Source organism: Epinephelus fuscoguttatus, linkage group LG18 (assembly GCF_011397635.1).
Source record: "Epinephelus fuscoguttatus linkage group LG18, E.fuscoguttatus.final_Chr_v1".
Taxonomy (NCBI): domain Eukaryota; kingdom Metazoa; phylum Chordata; class Actinopteri; order Perciformes; family Serranidae; genus Epinephelus; species Epinephelus fuscoguttatus.
In genome coordinates this window covers 5,133,715-5,154,885 of record NC_064769.1, presented here as the reverse complement: position 1 = coordinate 5,154,885, position 21,171 = coordinate 5,133,715, and the positions used below count along the sequence as shown (strand labels likewise).

Here is a 21,171-nt window from a genome sequence, read left to right as displayed (position 1 = left end):
TAAATAATCCATATAACCTGCTTTTAAAATTTAAGTTTACAGATGTATGGAAGATGTATGGATGCATGTTGGAACCAATGGGCCACAGACAGGGTCAGGATGTCAGAAAATAAAAAGAGGGCGACTAATGCCTCATTTCAACTACAGGATTTGGCCTAACTCACTTTTGATTTGGGATCCTTTTCTCTATTTTGTTTTGTTTTGTTTTGTTTTGAGAGTACCCCTTTCAGTATAAGTGGAATTCTCAGCTGATCACCAAAGCAACATCATATGAAACTGCTGTGACGTAACTTTGAACGTGATACTTGTTGCACTTTGTCAGTTGTACACCACTGTGTGCAGCATAGTTCTGTGGCTTGCCATTTTTGAAAATCTGCGGTCAAGTAAATAACAAAATTGCAATTGCTTTTGGCGGTAGCTTGGATATTTAAAAATGGTGGGTTTTGTACAGGATGTCAAGTGTCAACTGATGAGTCACTCTGACCAATCAGTGCTCTGCAGTGTTTTAGCTCCACCTTCTATTTTCATCTCAGCTCACTTGGAACCTCAACTGAAGTGGTACCAAAAAATACCAGATGCCATCCACCACTCCTGCCAATAGAAAGAAAAAAAAAAAAAAAAAAAAGCGTGTGGAGTTGAGTAGAGCAATGCCGTACCAGGAAGTGGAAATATGGCATAACATTTGTTGGTTTTGGTTTTTCATGGGATTTGTCGACGAAAAAAAAAAAGGATATTGCCAGCCTTATCCTTTAAAGACTGGTGCATTTGAAACATTTTGTTTCATTTGTAACATGTAAAAAAAAATTATATTCCTGAGGGCAGTTTTTGTTTTTTGTTTTAGCACATTTGCTAAAGTTGATCTATTTGCATGATTCTTGCAATTTCTGGGTTGTATCCACTACACATGGTTGACAACACTTACTGTTAGACAATTTGGATAAAAGTATCAGCTAAAGAATGTAATGTAATGTAGGTTAAGAATTTTGACAGTGGTAGTGAACCTCAGGACTAGAGGTTCACCAAAGATTCACGACTAGACTACCAGCCTCAGTTTTTGGTAGCCTCCATATTCAATCTCATCTAATTGTAACAGTATAATCTGCTAGTTACATAATTGTGTTAAATCTCTTGAATGACTTTTTGTTGAAGGTTGGCAATTGCTTAGTAATTGAATACTGATCATTATAGTGACTGATATATGAATAAATAAATGACTTAAAGTTTTCTTCTGGAATATAAATATACCTAAACCCTGAAAAACCTTACTTGCATCACTGCAAGTAACATGCAGATTATTTCCAATTCAAAATCTCTTCAAGGTGGCCAGGTTAGTTTCAGCCGGAAGTCCAGTTAACGGGCTGACAAGTCTATTGTAAACTGAGCTGGATTTGTCTGTACCTTGTTGGTGCTGTTGAGCAGGGTGAGGATGTCCCCCTTCTTCATGGTAACTTCACGGGGACTCTTCTCCTGGTAGTCGTACAAGGCCAGGACCAGTTCCTTCCCGGTCTCATCATCAGTTGGTGCCACTTGTTGCTGTTCAGATAAACAAACATTTTGAGTCACTGATTTGTGTGCCCTGCTTAAACTGAAGAAAGTATGGTAATTTGAGAACTCCCTAACAGTCTAGCAATCAGAGGCTTTATTATGCATTAAAAACCCCTCCCATGAAGCTGAGCAGTGCAGTGTTGAGGTGTGAAGAGGGATCAAGTTTTACCCTGCAGGACTGGGCCTGTTCCTTCAGGCCTTGAATGCTGCTGCCATAGGCACTCAGGTCAGACATCAGGGCCTCATGCTTCTTCAGCAGAGCCTATGGAAGACAAACTATTCAGTACAAGGGCATTTGTCACAAAGGGATACAAGCTCAAAGCTTGTGGAATAAATGTAACATGATCAAAAACAGAGCTTGGGGTGGAAATACTAAAAGATCAACAAATGATATACTTCATACTTAAAGAGCGAGAAGTTGACTAATTGATATGTGATACTTATATACTAGTATTTTGTTATAACTCTTCTATTCACATACCTCAGCAGAGTCCTCATCTTTGCCGTAGTCTGTGCTCCCCACGATGGGCTCCTTCTCCCTCATCCAAGACTCTGCTTCGTTGGCATCAGCAAAGTACTGCTGGGCCTGCAGAGAGTCCTCCAGATCCTGTCTCCTCTGGGAGGCCTTGGCCTTCAGAGTGTCCCAGCGTCCATGTAGTTCTGTCAGCTTCACTTTCACATCCTCTCCAGCAAAGTGTCCTGAGGACCCCACACATAAATGACTCGCATTTTGAATGCTGGGATAATATTTCACCTACCAAGGTCACAATCATCTCATAGAAACAGCAAACAAGGCTTGACTTTAAGTGAATACCTTCCTCCACCATGGCCTCTCCTTTCTGGGTGACCGCCTTAATGCGAGGCTCATGTCCAGTGATCTCAGCCTGCAGGGCCTGGTGCTTCTTCAGCAAGTTCTGGACACCAATCAGGTCTTTGCCTGAGGAAAACATCAGGAGAGACATTTTCTTTAGACCATCGATTATTTGAAATATCTAAATATGGAAGGCTTCAACTGAAACTCGAGCATTCTCCAAGTTCACTGCTTATCTATTCAAACTGACCACTGGAAGGAAACTATAGCTCATCGACCACAACGTTTTTCATTTCATGGTACTAGCAAATATGGCTGAAAAGTTTTACCTCTGTTAGTAGAGGCAGCAATGGGCTCTTTCTCACGGATCCAAGTCTCCTCGTCCTCCACATCTCTGAACAGCTGCTGGAGCCTCAGAGAGTCAGACAGTTTCTGCTTGCGTGCAGCCATAGGCTCGCGCAAAGCGTCATAACGCACCACTAAAGCCTCTTGTTTCTTGCGAATGTTGTCAGCATCAAAGTGTCCAGCATCTTGGAACTGGCGAGCCTGGATTGTTATGCCATCAATGCGATCCTGAGAGAGAAAAATCCACACATTTGCTTTTCAACTATTTTGAGCAAAAAAAAAGGGCCAGCATCTATAATTCCTAGGTATGCCTTCATGATGTATGTCTAGCATTTGGTACCTGGTGAGCGGCCACATCAGCCTCCAACAGTGCATGTTTCTTTTGCAGGTTCTGGACACTGGTCAGGTCTTTTCCATAGTCGTCTGAAGCTAGGTGGCCCTCAACTTCATACAGCCACAGCTCAATGTCCTCTACGTTCCTGTTGAACTGCTGTTGCTGGTTGGCCTCACGGAGCTTGATGCCTAAAGTTAAATAGCAGAAATAAAACTTGCAATCAAAACTCAGCTCAGACTGTTCACATGTCATCAGCAATGGGGTGCTGCACGGGTTTATTCTTGGTGCACTGCTATTTACTCATATATATATATTCATCCTCATCAGTACTACAGTGCTACATTACATAGCAGATGACGCAATTTTATATGACCCTGGTTCCACTCCAACCCAGACTCTGGGTTTGGTTTGCCTTGAGTAGACTACCATTCAAGATTCATATTAAAGATTTCACCAGAAACTGAAAAAACAAACATGATTGTGTGTTCGAGTTTCTGTCTTTTTGAACTGCTGTAATGCAGCATCATCCTCAAATATCTTTGTTTTTATTGCTTTTATTGTATGAAATTGCTTTTATTTGTTTTATTACTTTTATGGTATGACTGTTGTTTCTTTTTGTGTCATATTGTACTTTGTAGTTGTATTTTATTGTTTTGATTCATTGTGTTATTGTTTATTTTTTTTATATCATATGTTTTAATATTTTATTTATTCTTGATGTACAGCACTTTGTTTCAGCTGTGGTTGTTTTAAGGTGCTTAAGAAATAAAGCTGGATTGGATTGGAAATCAAAGGTTAAACCCCATCTATCAGTGCATTATGCTTCATCACTTATGACAAATTTTGTGGTCATCACTGCTGTGTCACACACCTGTATGGACTTCCTTACAGACAGGAAAAAAATAACCATCTCATAATATTAATCAATAAAGCTCCACTATTGAAATCCAAACTCTTCTCTCTCTGAAATCTTGTAACTAGCAGTACACGATCCAGTAACTACTGAACCACCGATATCCCATTTCCTTCATCTTGGCAGAACTAGTTTCAGGTACTATGCACATTTTAAATGGGAGAAACTGCAAACTGTCCTCAGGCTAGATCCTTTAATTTCTTTTGGAGATTTTAAACATTTATTATTTTTAATAATTTTTTAAATGAATTTTGTAATTGTTTTTAATTGTTGCTTGACTGATACAGTTGTCAGGTTTCATATGTGCTGTTCTTGTGTGCTGGTTGTGTGGTTGTTTGACCATAAATGTTTACTAATGTGTATAGTACACTATATACAGTAGTACTGCCATATATGATAGAAAAATTCACATTTGACAATATTAAATTTGAACCTGGATGAAATCAAAACGATCCATATACTGCAGCACTTCCATTATCTTCAGTTCAGTTCAGAAGTGGTCGACCCAAGCTTTCCTATAGCCAGTACCTTTGAGCTCGGTAGCCTCCAGCAGTTTCTTCCACTGGGAGCTGACCTCCTCCATGCGGCCAGCCACCTCAGTGGAGGCGTAATGCTTTCCATCCAGCAGCTCCTGGCCAGACTTCTGCAGGGCATCAATGCGGCTCTGATTGGCTGACAGCTCAGCTTCAAAAGCCTGGTGTTTCTGCACCTTGCCCTGCAGGTTGGAGGGGTCCTGTTGTCAAGAGAGCAAAGGCACAGAGGTTGGAGAATGGAATGGTCAGAAACAGTGGGCATGACACATGGGGTGTTTCTCAAAGTCAAGGAAGGATCCTTAAATGGCCAAATTTGAGGATGCTACGTCATCAAATCCCACCTAAGGACTGTTCCAATGTCAAGGAACCTTCAAATTCTACCAAGGACTGCGTCCTTCTTTCAGAGAAATTTCAAAGATGAATGGGTGCATCCTCAGTAGGTATAAAGTACCCACAATTCTTTTCACACGATTTGCTGGAAGGGAAGGCGGGGCCTCTTCAATGAAATCTGCCCCAGCAGAGCTCAGTAGGATTTAGATAAATATAGCATTTACTTGGAATAATGTCTCCAGGAGTTTTTAGCATAAAGGCATGAAAACAATATTGGCAGAAGCCCTATAGTTTTAAACTATCAAATGTGTCCACTGCCAGATAATGAGCTTCTATAAATAACGAGATTTAGATATATATTGTTCAGGTATTATTGTAGCTGCATTTGTGGTGATACAAATATGAAATCTGGAACAGTTTGAAATCACTCTGTGATTCTGTGTGTGAATCTGTGTACATACTGTAGTTGCTGTGGTGATGCAGGACTTTTTTCATATGTTGTCTTAACTGCATTCTGAAAAGGAATCAGGGTGTGAATGTGTCTATGAGTGTTTGTGGGGGCTTTACCTGGCCTCACCTGTGAACAGCAACTTTTGCATATTCAGTGAAAACAAGGATTATCCCTCCCACTGTCAAAGCTTTATCCCAAAACAATAGGACATATATTTTTAGATAGCCATTTAATTGTTCAAATCAATTGAGCAGACGCAAGTTTTATTGCTTCATATATTCCTAAGACTTCACTGAATCACCCAAAGTAACCTAAAAAATTCATCACTCGGTTAAGTTCAGTTTTTTACAAACTGTAGCAGAATTCTTATACTTTTTAAAATGTGATTTAACCTACCTGAGTTTTTTAAGTATAATTCAGACATATTTTCTCCCTAAAAGCCACGTGACTGAAAATACAACAACATTAGAGAGTGCCAAAATTATCACAGTACCCTGAAACCGCCTCAGTCTGCTGAGAGTTAATAATGCACACTTGGGGGCACCTGTTCCAATGTGTGTTCACTTAATGCTAGGAAGAACTCTCGCCCTGCCTCTGTAGGATCCTTCCTTAGAAGGACCTGTCCTACCAAGGAAGGATCCTTGACTTTGAGAAACACAAAGGGATGTACAAACACATTTCAAAATGGAGGACACATCTCTGCACAACAAGATCTCCAATGCTTTAATGAAATACCTTGTAAGCTTCGTCTGTGGCAGTCTTCATCTTCTCATTGATCCAGCTCTTGAGCTCATCGGAGTCCCTGAAGAACTGCTGCAGGTGGAAAGAATCCTCCAAAGCAGCACGACGAGACTGAGCACGCTCATGCAGGGCATTACGACGGTTGAGGAGCTATAAATGTGAGAAGGAAGAGAAAACAGGTTGCTTTTGAGTTTGCAGTGAGATAAGTTACAAAATCATGCCAGCTGCTGTAGCATTCAGTGCTCATACTTGAGGTGGTTTATACATTTCATTTAAGGGTACTTACAGCATCTCTGCGAGTAGCCACGTCCTCTTTGGCATAATGGTTGTTCTGGATTAGTTTGGTGGCAAATTCATCCAGGGCCTGGAGATTTTACAAGACAAGGAGATTTAAAAGATGTCCTATTATTAACAATACAACTCTAGAGACAACTGCATAAAATCTGGCAGTGACTGTACAACTCCCATGCAGTAGTAATGAAATCCTTGCTTAAGAGAGGTGGAATGTGGATGTGGCAAAGTGGACAAACTGGAGTAACTTACAGTGATCTTCTCTTCCTGGGCACTAAGTGACTTCTCAAAGTCCTCGTGTTTCTTCAGCAGTGCCTCTACACTGTCCAGGGAGTCACCAAGGTCTTCATTCAAGAGGAAAGCCTAAACAATGCACATAAAACATTAAAACATGGCACATCACATCAACCATACAATATGCAGGGGGGGTTATTCTTTCTTGAAGTAAGGTTTTGGTGTTAGTTGGTATGTCAGGTTACCTCTTGCTTGCTCATCCAGTTGTCAACTTGCTCAGTGTCCCTGTAGAAGAGTTGCAGGTCCATACATTGCTCATACTGCTGCCTACGAACCTCCCACAACTCCAGCAGAGACTCCTTCTCTTCAGCAAGGATGCCCAGCTACGCACAAGACAAGACAACACAAGACAAGACAACACAACACACTGTTATAAACATGTTCAATGTTAAAACATATATACATGTTAGTGTGTTAATGTAACCACAGTCAGATATGTTGTAATCCACTGCAAGTCAGAAGACAGAAATTCCAAATCGGCAATTCCAAATTTTGATCTCAAAGTATTCTTGTGCACCTGCTTGGTAAAACGTGGACACCCGCAGCAAACCGACATATGTCAAATCTCTGGTCATCAACAGCATCAACAGAGGTACTCCATCAATTACCACAATGCCATTTGCGAAGAGAGGCAGCATACAAAATAAGTCAACTATCTTGCTCATCTTTGCTCATTTAAATAACAGCCAACAGCTCAATGTTGTGTGAACGGGTGCCGAGTATAACAGAGTGAACCACAGCCAATTACGAAGTTGTACGACTTGTGTGCACAAATTATGCTGTGGATGGAGACAGAGATGGGGATAAGCATGCTTGCAAAGACTTCTATCAAGCACAAGTCAACTGAATGGAAATGGCAGGTACAACATTGTTAGGGTACATTTCACAATGCAAAACACTACATAAAATATATTAAGTGAATATCAATAAAAGGGCTGCTCAGTTCACTGTGTGCCCTGTCATGTTGCTGTGACATCAGGTGTGTTTACGTTGAAAAACTTGGGCTAGATGGATTTTGTCTGAGTTTCAATTTTTTCTGTGTGGGGAGGGCCTTTTGTCTGAGTTCTGAGTACAAGGGATTGCAGGAATAATATTACATGAAAAAGAGAAAGTACAATCTGAGTGCTGTAATCGTCGTACCTTTTCTTTGACCTCCTCAGATGCGTAATGTCCTGTATTGAGCAAGGCCTGTCCGGCTTCATCAGTGGCTCTAAAACTGTCTTCGTGAGCATCAATCTCTCCCTGGGAACACAGAAGACAACCTTGCATTGCTTCTTTTTACATGTGAAATCAACATTGCACATTCGTCTGTATTCCGCTTTTCAAAGGATGATGCTAAAATGGTGATCAAATTCCAAGATTGTGTGACCTGGTGTGTTGTGGGAGATATTACCTTATGCTCCTGGTGGCGGTCTAGCAGAGCCTCAGCTCCAGCCACATCATTGGCCAGTTCGTCAGCATTGATCAAAGCTTTCATCTCTGTCACCCAGCTGGTCAGATCCCTGAAGTCAGCAGTGAAACGCTGCAGCCTTAAAAACAGATTGTGACAAGAGGGCAGGAGTGAGCAGAGTTCTGTAGAGAAACGTTAAACAGTAGCACTGGGCAAATACCTGCCTGTGAAAGAGAAGTTTTTTTCCTTATAATTAGAAAAAAAACATATTTGATGTGTCAGATAACAGTGATGTGGCTCAGCAGACAGTGCATCACCAAGCTGTGTCTGGTATTTTACCGGTAAGAGTCGTTGAGTCGTGAGTGGCGCTCAGCGGCCAGAGTGCGAATCTGTTCCCAGTTTGTGATTAGTTCGTCCTTCTTCAGATGGATTTGGGAGGCATTTTGCGGATGAGTCTGCTGCAGACGCTCTGCATCACCACCAAGAGTGTTGACCTGGATTAAGAGAAAAAAAGGGAAACAATAAGAAGTTTATAGAAGTTTTTAACTTAATGGCTGTGTTGTATGCATTGATAACATGTAAAGCATCTTCTTGCCTTATCTTCCAGGGCAGCCAGATCTCTCTCCAGACCCTCGTGTTTGCGAAGCAGAGCCTGCACACTGGCCAGGTCCCGACCAAAGTCATCAGAGGCCATCAGCTGCTCCTTCTCCTTGATCCAACTGATGGTCTCATCCACATCCCTGTTGTTGGAATCAAACAAACAGGTTTGTATTTACACAGTCGCACAACAAGATTTCTTACTGGAGTCTTTTAAAATTACCAAAGATAGCCAAGTGTCCACATTTCAACAAAAAGATAATTACTTGAATACTATGTTGTTTACCTGTTGAAGCGCTGCACCTCAGCTGCCCCAAACAGCTTGCCCTGCCTCTGCTGGGCCAGACCCTTCAGGCGCTGCCAGGCTGCGTTTACCTCGTCCTGCTTGCGAACTATGAGCTCAGCCTCTGGATGGGCTTCCTGTATCAGCTTGGCTGCCAGCTGGTTCACCTCGTTCACACGTTCCTCGTGGGCAGCCAGATCGGTCTGGAACTCCTCAAACTTCTTCTGCAGAAGCTCCACATGCTCCAGGTCCTGGCCCAGCTCCTCGGAGGTGGCTATGGCCTCCTAGAAGTGGACATGGATGAACATCATAGGCAAATTTTCTACTTAGGTCAAATGTCTATGCTTTAAAAGGTATATCAATTTGCGTATTAATCTTTACGTTTCACTTACAAGGTCTTTGAGCATTTGGGCACCATTTTATCCTTCCTACTACCAACTGAACTGAATAACCTCACAATTCAGTCAACTTCAAGATTCTTTGTGCACTTACAGCTACAGCTTGTCATCCCCCTTGAATTTAATTTTAGTTGCTTGATTTGCTTTATGGTTACTGGTGAATCAAAAGTTTTCCTCTTGGCATGTTGTTGCCTGACAAAATTGGTTTTCATTCATCATTCAAATGAATTAGTAGCATTAATCTCAGGCAGTCTTTTTGGCTTCATCACCAATTACAATTTCCTTTAAATAAGGACAGCTCTTTTCCTTGTTTTTTTTAACTTTCTAATGAAAGCAAAAGATACTTTAATTAGAGCAGCTAAAGAGCAAATACAGAAACAGTATTTCCTTTATTCTGCCAATGGCAAGAAGAACTGAAAGACTTAAATTGAAAATTCTAAAGAATGCCCCTAAATACTGAAATACATGAATATTTGTTCACTCCAGTAGTAATATTTTTCACATGAGCCAATTTTTATCTATTTTTTTGTAAAAAAAAAAAAAAAAAAATTCAGATGAAAATCTGACCTTGTCACTGATCCAGTCCAGGGCATCTTCACACTCACGCAGGTACTGGACCAGTTTCTGGGCCTGCAGGAGACGCATGCCCTTCTCCTTGGTCTTCTGCAGCAGAAGGTCCCATAAGCGATGCAGCTCCTCAAGACGAGTCTAAGGCACAGGAAGGAAGCAGAAGGATTTTTCAGATCGTTAATGCAAAGAGGAGATGAGGATTGAAAGATGTGAGAAAAAAAAGTAAAAGGGTTAAAGACTGGTGGGCAAACATCCCCTCTCCAATATAAGACACAATATCACTGTGGTTTTTCCTTTATAATGAATTAGAAATTTCCATGTGTTATCTAATACAGAAAATTGCGTCCTGGAATTTTAAAGGCATTTATTATACTAGGACAGCGGTTTAAAAATTCCAACAGTAGGACAAAAAAATTCCCTTCCTTTGTGAGACATAGTACATGCAATAAAACAACAGAATGACAAGACTGGAAAATGTTCTGCAAAGAGCCAGATCTGGAAAAATTTCCACTGCACTCAAGAGTCACACGCCCACAGCAGCTCAGCACCTACTTGCATATACTCTCCAATATTGACACTTGTAACTATGGGTCTTTGTTGTGTCCGGTAAGGCGTGTAGGACTGTACCACATGGAGCAGGTTAACAATGGATAGGATATTCAGGAAACATACATATGCATCCTCAGCACTGTGTGACTTACTCGAATTGTCTCAGAGGAGAAGTGGCCCTCGCTGATCATAAGGTTTCCAGTCTCATCCAGTTTGATAATGGCTCCAGCATTGGCCTGAACTTCGGCTTCAAAGGCCTGATGTTTTTGCAGTTTACCCTGTGTACAAGAAAACACATGAGATATATAGTAAGAGGAAGGGAAGGGTCACTCAAAGGTTCAACTAAATACTTGACAGCAGATTTAAAATATCGAAATGAATAAAAACATGCCTACCCTGGCTAACAATTTTTGGCACAGTACCAAGGCAAATTAAAAGTCTAATAGGGTTCAAATACTGTACACAGACACATATTAAAAAGCAGCCTGACAAACCTGCAGGTTGGAGGGGTCTTTGTAGTTCTCATCAGAGGCGATCTGCAGCTTCTCTTGGATCCACTTCTCCAACTCATCCGCGTCACGGCGGAAGAACTGAAAGCGGTAAGAGTCCTCCAGCTTTGTCCGACGCATCATCGACAGCTCCTTGAAACGCCGATAGCGGTCCAGCACCTGCTGTCGGCGCTCCTGGATGTCTTCGGCTGTCTCCAGCACTTTGACCCCTGTGGTGTCCATTTTCTGGAAACACATCATATAAGACTTGTGAGTAAGTTCTGAACATGTAGTGTGTTTTTTTTACTATATTTGTTTAAAGCTACATCAATGAAAGATCAACTCTGTGCAGAGAAGCAGCTGTAACAGATATAAGACATGATTTTATTTGAGTGATTTGACATTTTACTCACTCAGGCCACCCAAACATTGACATTATATGAATAACAATAGGAATAAAAGAAAAGTTCAAATAAGCCATCACAGTAAGACAGCTGTGTTCATTTGAATAGGTTTATGCCAGCTTTTTGCAAAGTTAAAATCAACCCTCACTTTTTCCAGATTACAAATACCAATTGCAACAGTTCTCAGATATCAAAACATTCATAAATTCAACCAAGCTGCAGATAAACTCACACAATTCTCATCAAACTCTGACATTTTAACACTTTATCCCTAATAAGACCACATATAACTTAAAGTCCCTCTCAAATCAAAAGGCCAATGCAACTTCTCTTTCGACACAAACTTGGCTTGGAGCTGTAAGGCAGGATACAAAGAACAAGACTCTTTGCCTATCGCAAAAATACCCCATCCTGTCTCAAGCTGAGCAACCAAGGGGCCAGCAGCTGAAACAGTAAAATGCCAAACTGGGGTGGGGGCGGAAATTCCACACGCATGCGAACAGTGCCTAGGCTTCACTACACAATGGAATCACTGCAGTCAGCTTCTCTGTCCACTGTGCCTCTGGCCACATGGCCACTGTCGCCTCTAACTGAGAGGAATGTGTAGCTAGTAACCTTGTTGAAACACAACAAACACATGATCTCGAAAATGACTTCACACCAGCTTAATTTCAGGAAACTGGGAAATCAAGAGTATGGGTAGCACAGTCTGAAGGCTGAGATGCACTCAGAATTTCAAAATTAAAGCAATCATTAGTGAAACTGATCCAAGGTGTGACTGCTGGTAGTTTTACCAGACTGAAACCTTCACCCTGTAGTTATCTGGTGGTTTATAACAGTTACAAATACTTAAAAACAGCATAGTTTCTGTGCCAGACTCAATCCATTTTCATATGGACACAAAGAAGAACAAAGACAGATATTGATCTGTCTAACCAAACCAAGGTCAATCAAACCCCAAGCACAATAGCTCATGTCCAAGTTGAGTGCAGGCTGAGGGTGGTGCTGTGTGTGGAATCTGTCAGGCCTCAATGTAGATGAATGTGGGTTTTTGTTGATGTTGCAGATAGTGAGACAAAAAGCGACAGATAGTGAGACTGTCTCCTGGTCCATGTCTACACTCAATGGGAGGATTAGTACAGTCAGCAGTGTAGCTGCAGTGGGCTTTTCCCACCAGACCCAGAGGACAGAGATGCTTCGGTCCCCAGAGGCACCATTAGCTTGCCAGACAAGCAAACATCCCAGTGAGCCCGAACACATAAACATACCCCACTATATTATATCACTGAATATACTGTAAGCCGATTAGCGGCGTCCACTCAGTGCGTTAAAAACATGACAGTCCAGAATTTTAGCCAGCACCCCTCCCCCATCTCCTAACTTGTCCCAGTTCACAGAGAGCTTAAATCATCTCAGGGATTGAACTGACCTCAGCCTCATTCTGCAGTGATGTCAGCAATAGGGGACAGACAAATGTTACTGACAATTCCTCTGATTTCAACATCACAAGGTCACACATGTGTGAATCTGATCCTTCTCACCTCCCCACCCCTATGCAAAGAGCCATTTGACATTTAATACCTCTTTGTTAGCATTTTTTTTTAATTACAGATGCAGATTCTGTATTACTGCAATAAAAAAGCTTTTTTACACTGACCCAAACTAAACTGGCACAATGCTGCCCCAGTGTGTGTTTTTAAATATCATGCTGGATTCTGGACGCAAAAGAGGCATGACATGGAACAAATCAGCATCTGCTGTCATTTTATACATTTGTCAGTTTGGCTCTGTTACTACCTCTGCTGCCAGCTTAATGATGGACCATCACTGCCCCACCCATTCCATATTCAACCAGAACAAGGACAAATAACTGCACAAGATTCCTGCCTTGAACAAGCTGTTTAAAAAAGGGGCTACTACCAACATTTATTAGCCTTACTACAACCTGCCTTAAACCAGTCCCATTAATAAATCAATCTCTACCCAAACAATGATGACACAGGGATCTCATTTTCTAGCAACCCAGTTTAACAGCTTTCAAAGGTACCATGATTTAGGTTAGAAAATTTTCATTTTTATCAAATATTTTGGTTTCTTCTTCTTAATGTCTTTTAAAGCAGGAACCTATAACAATTTTCCTAAAAAAAAAAAAATGTTCTGGGTTATCTGACGTTGACCTATGACCTATTTCAACAGCAAATTATTATTAGCAAAATATATCTAGCGGACTGAAAAAACTATTGATTGTATTATATTAGTACCCTACCAAAAGTTGTATTTGTAATATTAATAATGGATATGATTTAAAAAAAAACATCAATACTTGGCCTGTGTGTAACGATACAACACTGCCACACAAAAATACTGCAATACTATGCTGTATCTATTTTTTCCTTCACCTCTACCTGCCATGAACCTACTGTCCATGCACTGATAATTAGTCTCAGTCAGTGTAATGGTACATTACTGGTCTGGCTGACGCTGTCTATAAGGGCTGCTCAAACTAGAACTTTTTAAACACAAAGTGACAAAAACATTTGTAATGCAAAGACACAAAATATTTACAACCATGTGCCATCCTGTCAACTCAATGTAAAGATGACTAGTATTTTTTGAGGACTAGATACATACTGAATAAAAGGGAGGCAAATGGATATTTGGTTCAATTATAAGTCTGATTAAAGTATTCAGAACTTTAACGACTTAAATGGAGCATATCTGAAAAATGAGACATGAGCAGCGTCAGAGCAGGACTGCTTACAGCTCTCTGACACCCCTTAAAACAGCCCTGCAACTGCTGATAGTGCTTCCTCCCATCTTGCATCAGTAGATAACAGTTTTCCCTCTTGACACCTCACTGCTGCTCTGCGGGGGTTTTCTGCTCTCTTCTGCAAACACCCACGCACACAGATATCAGCCAACAGTACAGCTGGCCTCTATTCCATAGATGGCTGTAGTCATGTAACTGTAATTCCCTTTCTTCCATCTCTTACAGGCATTTTCAAAATGTAATACTGGGTGGGAACTTTGAACTTTGCCAGCTGCATGTGACTTTTCAAGTCATCCTCTTCCAAAGTCCAATTTTACAGGCACAGAAATGGCCAGTGCAAAGTTACTGCCACTATCATTACTTTTCACTGTTTGAAAATTATATGGGGATTAACAATGTGGTTAAATAATCTAATTGTGATTTCCTTTTTTCTTTTGAGAAAACTGCATTCTTTAGCACCACAATGTCTGTTTGAATGCGATTAATCGTTCAGCCTTAAAATTAAGCAAAAGAATTGGTGGCTGTTAGGAACAGATATATCCTATGTACTATATAGACAGATATAAATATTCTCTGAGCAAACTCTGCAACAAAAGCTGTAGCTGAAACAATTACTCAAGGAACTTGAACAAGCGGAATATAAATTTGTCAATTAAAATTTTCTCCCTCAAAGTCAGAAATACAGGCTGACAGACTGTCCTGCTAGCTTAGCTACCTTACAGTATAAACAACGGCTGCCTGCCAGGATCATAAATGGAGGGTGATGGTTATTGATTCACTCCATTAAAATGAATGACTACACACTTTAGGGATTACCTGGATTGTTCATTTAACAGCTTTTAACAACACTGATCAAGAGGTTGACCATAAATCCACGTTTAAGCTGAATCCAGTCTGAATACATCCCAATTTCTAAATAGAAGCTCATAAGCTAAGTACAGAATGTGTAAAGTCATCTTGAACTCTGCTGTTGTTACCATGAAGCATGGCTACGCCCTGTAATCGGACTCTGTCTCAGAGAATACAGCATCTTTCCAGAAGTTTAATAGATTGCAATGACCTTCCCTAAACCCTCTGTCATCATTAGAAGTCCCGAGAGGAGTGGATGAAGTCATTCACTTAGCAACTACCAGTTACTATGGTGAACCATCTGTTATGAATAGGGGTCATACTGACGCCATACTGGGAGGATGGAAGCTACAGGAATTTGCAGGAAATGAGAGAGTCTCATGAGACCAGGCAAGCCTATTTCCCTGCTGTGGAACAGCGGAGAGAGAATGAAGAAGATGATGTAACAACGGCAACATGTCTTTTCCCCTTCCTCAAACTGAGCTTTGTACAACCTGCAGCTGACTGTTATTCCCTTTGTTTACATCATGGCCAGCCAGGAAAATACCTTACTGGGGAATCAGTTTATTGAAGTAGATGCATCTGAAGAATCTTAGTAAGTCATTTTATTATGTACAAGTACACAGTAAGTGCTGCTAGCTAAATCGGAGTTTGAAGCAATCATAGTTAGTCAGCAAGATAGTAGCCTTCAGAAACCAACTGCAAGTGTTAACACCATATCTAAAATTGATTTTACATAGAGTCTACAGTAAAAGGTTTTACAAAAAAACATAAGACCAGTGGCACTGGCAGACACAAGCTGTTAATATTTGCAGAGCTCCTGTCCAGTCAGTTAAAATAGCCTTTCACTCTCCTATTATGCTGCATTCACATGGAAGCAGGCAGACGGCAGACTGCAGACGGACAACACCTTCTGGACAGCACAGGAAAAACAAACAAACAAACAAACAAACAGCCTGACAGAATGTCAGGACAGCAAATCACACATGACGATATGCTGTGATGATGATGATGATGATGTTGCATTGTTTACAAAGTATGGAAGAAAATATATTAGATGAGACTGTATTAATTATGTAATGATTCTGGTAATGTCCAATTATTAATAATAAATAATAATAATAATTACTTTATTAAGGACACAGAGAGAGGTCCATAGCATACCACACAAAAAAATCACCTATGTACAAAAATACGATATAATAAATATATAAAAATATCTTTAAAAAAAAAAAGACTGTTAGTGCTGTGATTTACTTTGGAGGACAGCTTCTCTACCATTACAGTCGCTGATATTCTCTGCTCGCCTCACCTAATTTTACAGTCCTGCTCTTGTCAACTAAATGATACATGGTTTGCTGTCTACCTTCTGCCTGATTCCACGTGAACTTTGCATTACACTGATAACTAGTAGCTATCAAACAGTAGGCCAACGAATTTCAATGTTTTCTGAAGCACTGACCACTTTCAGATTTTGAAAAGCACGAAATTGGGTTCACCTCTACCTTAGTCCGGTGATACTCAACAAGCAGCCTGTGACAGGGTGCCAGGCGTCTCCCCAACCATTTTCTAATTCACAATGAAAATAAGTTGATTCACAATGGGCATTTTTTTTCCACTTTCAATGTAAATAAGGTGCCAGGATGCATAAAAAGCATCACAATAGAGCTTGTATAACAAAGAAGTGCATGGAGAGGGTCCTCCAGACTCTGAAAGAGGTCCAGGCTAAGCCCCAAATTGCCTCAAACCCAAGAAACACCCCTGCATAGACCTGAACTGTGAGGGGCTTTTGCCAATGGCCCTTGGCCATGAGTCATTTTGCAAAAGTGGCCCCCGGGCAAAGCAAGTTGAGTATCTCTGTGTTAATCTATTCTATTTTAAGTAAAGAATGCACCTTCATTTTCACGCAAAGAATATCACACTAACAAAAGACATGCAGTAAAAATCAACTATTCTTTCCATACTGAGTGTATGAGACCAGGATAGTCCTAGTTCACTACAAATAAGGGCCAACACAGTCAAACACATGCATAATTTACATCACCAGCCACTTACCAAATCTTCATGACATTCAAATGAAATCAAACATAAAATTTTCACACTGAAAGATCTGCGTTGGTAGCTTTACAAGATGAAAATAAGAAACAGTGCAAACCAAACCAAATCATACACACATTAGATTTTCTAGTCTGGATCTTCAGATTTTCTTGTATCGTGGCTGATCAGATGGCTACATCCATGAGGAAGTCATAGTCTTCAGTGATGTGTACATCTGTAGTACACTCCTTAGAAGAGTCTGATACGATTGAAGAAGCAAAATCTCAGCTGCTCCGCAGCACAGACAGACGCATTGCACCTGCAGTGACTATGCTGTACAAAAGAGCAAGCCAAGATGTAGCCCAGCCCATGCGTCTCTCTCTGCTCGGTAACCCCTACTCCTCCCTCCAGCTCTCTCCCATCTCTTTACTCAGCAAAACAACATCACCGCTGCCCTACACTTCTCTCGAATCTTCTCTCCTATACAAACTTAAAGACACACCAGCACACACAAACACACAGAAGTATGGTGAGACAAACATGGATGTTACCTTGAGTTTGGGTTTAGTAAATGTCGTCATGTTGTGTATCTGGGTAGGGCATAACATTGATCGCACAGTCAGTAAGAAGCAATCAGCAGTGAGTAGTCGCAATGAGAAGATGCTTTCACAGGAAGCATTATGTATGAAGTTCATCATGATAATGTTTCAGCAGTCAATAAAATCAAGAATCACTGTACATTTGAGATGGAAACAACCTGACTCTTCTGTACAAGCAGAGTCTCAAAATGTCTGGAAAGTAGTTCATGCCAGCACTAGAATGACAATGAGTTAGCAGGCTGTACTGTGTCTGCAGGGCCAACACCAAAGCTGCCAGCCCCAGAGACAGGGAGGGCTATTTTTCATTTGGGTCATGGTCACCCTGGAGTTACAATGAAATGGGAGTTTGGAGAAGAGAAATATGTAGGTTTCTATTCACTGTAGCACAGACCTTGGCACACAGCAAAGTCTATAAAGCTGTGTTCAAATGATGCAAGTTATTGATATTACTCAAGAGTGAAACAAAGAGGTTGTTTACCAGTGACTGCAGAGCTGACCCTGCAGAAACCACTGACCCCACCCTCCTCTTCTAACAACATTATTACACACTGAATGCATCATTTTAAATGGCGTGATAGGTCCACTTTGCATTACAAACACTGCCTTGAACTACAGCTAACTGAAATACACTGATGTAGATTGGATCACATCGGTGATCAATTTTGGATTCATAACAGCAAATTTCACTGAAGAATGATCAGGTTTGATGCCTGTTTTGGAGAAAAGAAAAGAAGCTCCAATCATGCTGTCTGAGTCAGTTGTAACATGGAGAACAATATTTATATGTCATGTGATCAAGTGATGACTGTAACACGATCCAATTAAAATTAGGCAGCGTAGAGGGACTTGTAATTTGCCCTGGGAATATCTAGGAAGTATTTCCAGTGGTACAGCTTGAAGAGCTGCCCTATTTTGCCATTTTGCCAACATTAGGTCAGGCTCCAGTGCTTACTTAGTTTATGCTCATACAATTTTAAGCCTAATGACTAACTGTCCTATTTATACTCTGCTTTGAATAGACTAATTAATGAATGTCTGCAGCAATAATACTCTCCTATTCTCTGCTGCTGCCATTTTAAATTTGGCTGATAGGGAGCTACCTAGAGTTGAGGCCAAATGAAACAAATGAACAAACAAATGAAAGTCATATCTAGCAGTGCAACAATGACACTCATCAGGAAGGGAGAGATAGATGATCCAGTATCATCAATGCAAAGTGAAAACATCAATTACATTTTGTCAATTTAAGGATACGCCTTTATTTTGAAATTCCCATGCCATGTTTGTGTGAAATTTCCATCAAAGCACACCTCCTCCCTTAACATTCAAACAGTGTCAGCAGCCTGGCACCAGGCATAAAATGGTAATCATCCAAGAAACAGATAATAAGGATGAAGGATGCATGATATTGATTTTTTTACCGATATCTGATATGCTGATACATAACAACTCATTTGGCCGATAACCCAATATCGATATATCCCCCCCCGCCCCCGCCTAATCTTAGTGATCATCAAGTCTCTTCTGTAGTGTAATTAACATCATGTTATGCATGCATACTCTTATTGTGAGGGCCAACCAGTAGATGGAGACTTGAAGTGAATGCTTTTCAATGTACATAATGTTCATTCATTGTGCAAGTTAAGAAAAAGAATGTAGGCTGACTGTGATAGTTCATTATAAGGCCAATATAGGCCGATACCGATGACATGCCGAAATTATTGTGCATCCCGAATGACCATATTTACTGATATTGTCTCATTACAATCACAGCCTCCTGGATTTAATCAAATCACAGTATAGTATTGTTGTCCTAAGAATCAGTCTATCACATTATGATGAAACTTGTGATTTAGACCCCTAAAACACAATACATAATAGTGTTTAAACTCAACTATTCATTTTTTTCTTTAAGAAATTTTACGACCACCCTGTGATTAACTGTTCTCATGCTAATCAAAAGTTTGTGGCACATTACTGGAGAATAACAAGTGACACATTCCAATCCTTAGAACCATACATAAGAAACAGCACAAGTAAGTATGAGCTTGAGATCTTTTAAACAGTGAATGTGATTCTCAACAATAACTATGGTACTACATGGTGCTTAGTATCTTATAGAATGTATACTGCAGGTTTCTATCTGAATTCCTCTGAAGAGTAGAGGGGGCAGTTGGTATGTGAAGAACTTGGCACCACCCTGACAAAGTCAGTTGCCTGGAGAGTCAGTTACAGAGATGTGAAATAGCGCCTTCACGTTATCAGGAGCCCAGCTTTTTTTTTTTTTTGACTGTCAACAACCGTTTTATGCAAACTATACACTATTATGTAAAGTATATTCCGTTATGGTCTGCTAGAGATACCAGTCTTTTTATAACCTTGGCCCACTCCTTAAAGACATCTACGCTAGCTATTGTCAAACCTGCCTCACAGATTGTTCATTCACTCGATATATCACTCCACAAGAGATCGCGTGTAAATTATTGAACAAGACACTGTCCGCATGTAAATTGCAGGGTAATAAGAGGAGTGACAGCTGGGGCCATATGTTCAAAGGTATTCAGCTTCTCTGGGCGGATCCCTTTCAGTCATGGCCGACCAGCTACTGTAGCCACCCACATAACCTTGCCATTTTTAATCCGATGGCATTTCATTCATTAGTTCAAAATACACAATGTACAGTCTGAGCTTGAAAACCTGTTTCAATGTATATTGGTGAATCATATTTGGTTTCTGCAAATGTACGTAACCAGCCGACTTAACTTACTAGTTAGAAGATAGAGCTAGCAGCTCCTGACAAACCCCTGGGTTATGTTCGCTAACGTGAGCATTGTAAATAAACCAGCATTATCAAAACGTCGACGGTACACAGTCAAGACGGAAAGCGTAATAATTATGTTAAATACATCAATCTGTGAGTGTTTAAAGCAATCATTTTGTGTGAAAGCAACGCAGGTTGATGGATGTCAATGCAAGCTAGTGTCATTTTGCAGGGTGGATAATGTTAAGATTTAGTTAAATACTATCTAACTCAAAGGTAGCTAGCAAGCAGTCTATGGTAATTTTACAATCCATACAGTAAATATCGTTTAACAAAAGGAATGTTTGCAGCTAGCTAACGTTAGCCACCGAGCTAGCGAACCCGGAGCAGGCAGGGAAGACAAATTGAATTAACAGAACAGGGCACCTAGGAAAACACGGTCATCTTTTGCAATCAATCTATCTTAAAATGGCCAACGCAACAATAATGTAAGCATTTTCCATACCTCTGTCTGTTTACGAAAGAGCTTACTAAGTGGTGGTTGACCAAGCGGATCGACGGCGAAGGATGCAGCGAGCCTGCTCTCCGGTATGGCTGTTTCTTTTTTTTTTTCAACCAAATGTGACGCAATTTTCTGCAGCTGTACGGAAAACACCGATAAATACCGAACATACCCGAAACTGTCAGAGCATAACATGCTCAACACAAAATGTTCTCAGTTGTGTTGAACCCTAACTGTCATATTCTTATAGTGTTCAGGCATAAAAATAAGAGTGGTTTAGACAAAAATCAGCATTCTTAAAAATCAGAAGGGAAAGTGATCTGGTGATCTGGCATTACCTTTTTAGACTAATTTATCAAAAAAAAAGCGTTTGCACTAACTTTTCA

At 40.5% G+C, this 21,171-nt stretch overlaps 1 protein-coding gene across 7 annotated transcripts in view; it reads right to left on the bottom strand.

Annotated features, from left to right (window-relative positions):
- The window catches only part of sptan1 (spectrin alpha, non-erythrocytic 1), a 44,848-nt gene extending 23,960 nt beyond the window's left edge, over window positions 1-20,888 (bottom strand). For 4 of the 7 annotated variants that reach the window (XM_049603974.1, XM_049603977.1, XM_049603976.1 and 1 more), the window contains exons 1-20: window positions 17,061-17,251; window positions 10,870-11,109; window positions 10,528-10,653; window positions 9,824-9,964; window positions 8,862-9,142; window positions 8,574-8,718; window positions 8,318-8,472; window positions 7,982-8,117; window positions 7,729-7,830; window positions 6,774-6,911; window positions 6,547-6,657; window positions 6,290-6,367; window positions 5,998-6,153; window positions 4,477-4,681; window positions 3,042-3,223; window positions 2,686-2,929; window positions 2,360-2,482; window positions 2,027-2,244; window positions 1,715-1,807; window positions 1,399-1,533 (exon numbers count right to left, since the gene is read on the bottom strand). In XM_049603974.1, the coding sequence (XP_049459931.1) occupies window positions 1,399-1,533; window positions 1,715-1,807; window positions 2,027-2,244; window positions 2,360-2,482; window positions 2,686-2,929; window positions 3,042-3,223; window positions 4,477-4,681; window positions 5,998-6,153; window positions 6,290-6,367; window positions 6,547-6,657; window positions 6,774-6,911; window positions 7,729-7,830; window positions 7,982-8,117; window positions 8,318-8,472; window positions 8,574-8,718; window positions 8,862-9,142; window positions 9,824-9,964; window positions 10,528-10,653; window positions 10,870-11,106 (3,006 nt within the window). In that variant the 5' untranslated portion in view covers window positions 11,107-11,109; window positions 17,061-17,251. Of the gene's footprint in view, window positions 1-1,398; window positions 1,534-1,714; window positions 1,808-2,026; window positions 2,245-2,359; window positions 2,483-2,685; window positions 2,930-3,041; window positions 3,224-4,476; window positions 4,682-5,997; window positions 6,154-6,289; window positions 6,368-6,546; window positions 6,658-6,773; window positions 6,912-7,728; window positions 7,831-7,981; window positions 8,118-8,317; window positions 8,473-8,573; window positions 8,719-8,861; window positions 9,143-9,823; window positions 9,965-10,527; window positions 10,654-10,869; window positions 11,110-17,060; window positions 17,252-20,788 lie in introns of those variants that run through there. The other 3 variants (XM_049603980.1, XM_049603981.1, XM_049603975.1) reach the window with 2 other exon arrangements.
- Window positions 20,889-21,171: the final 283 nt, after the last annotated feature.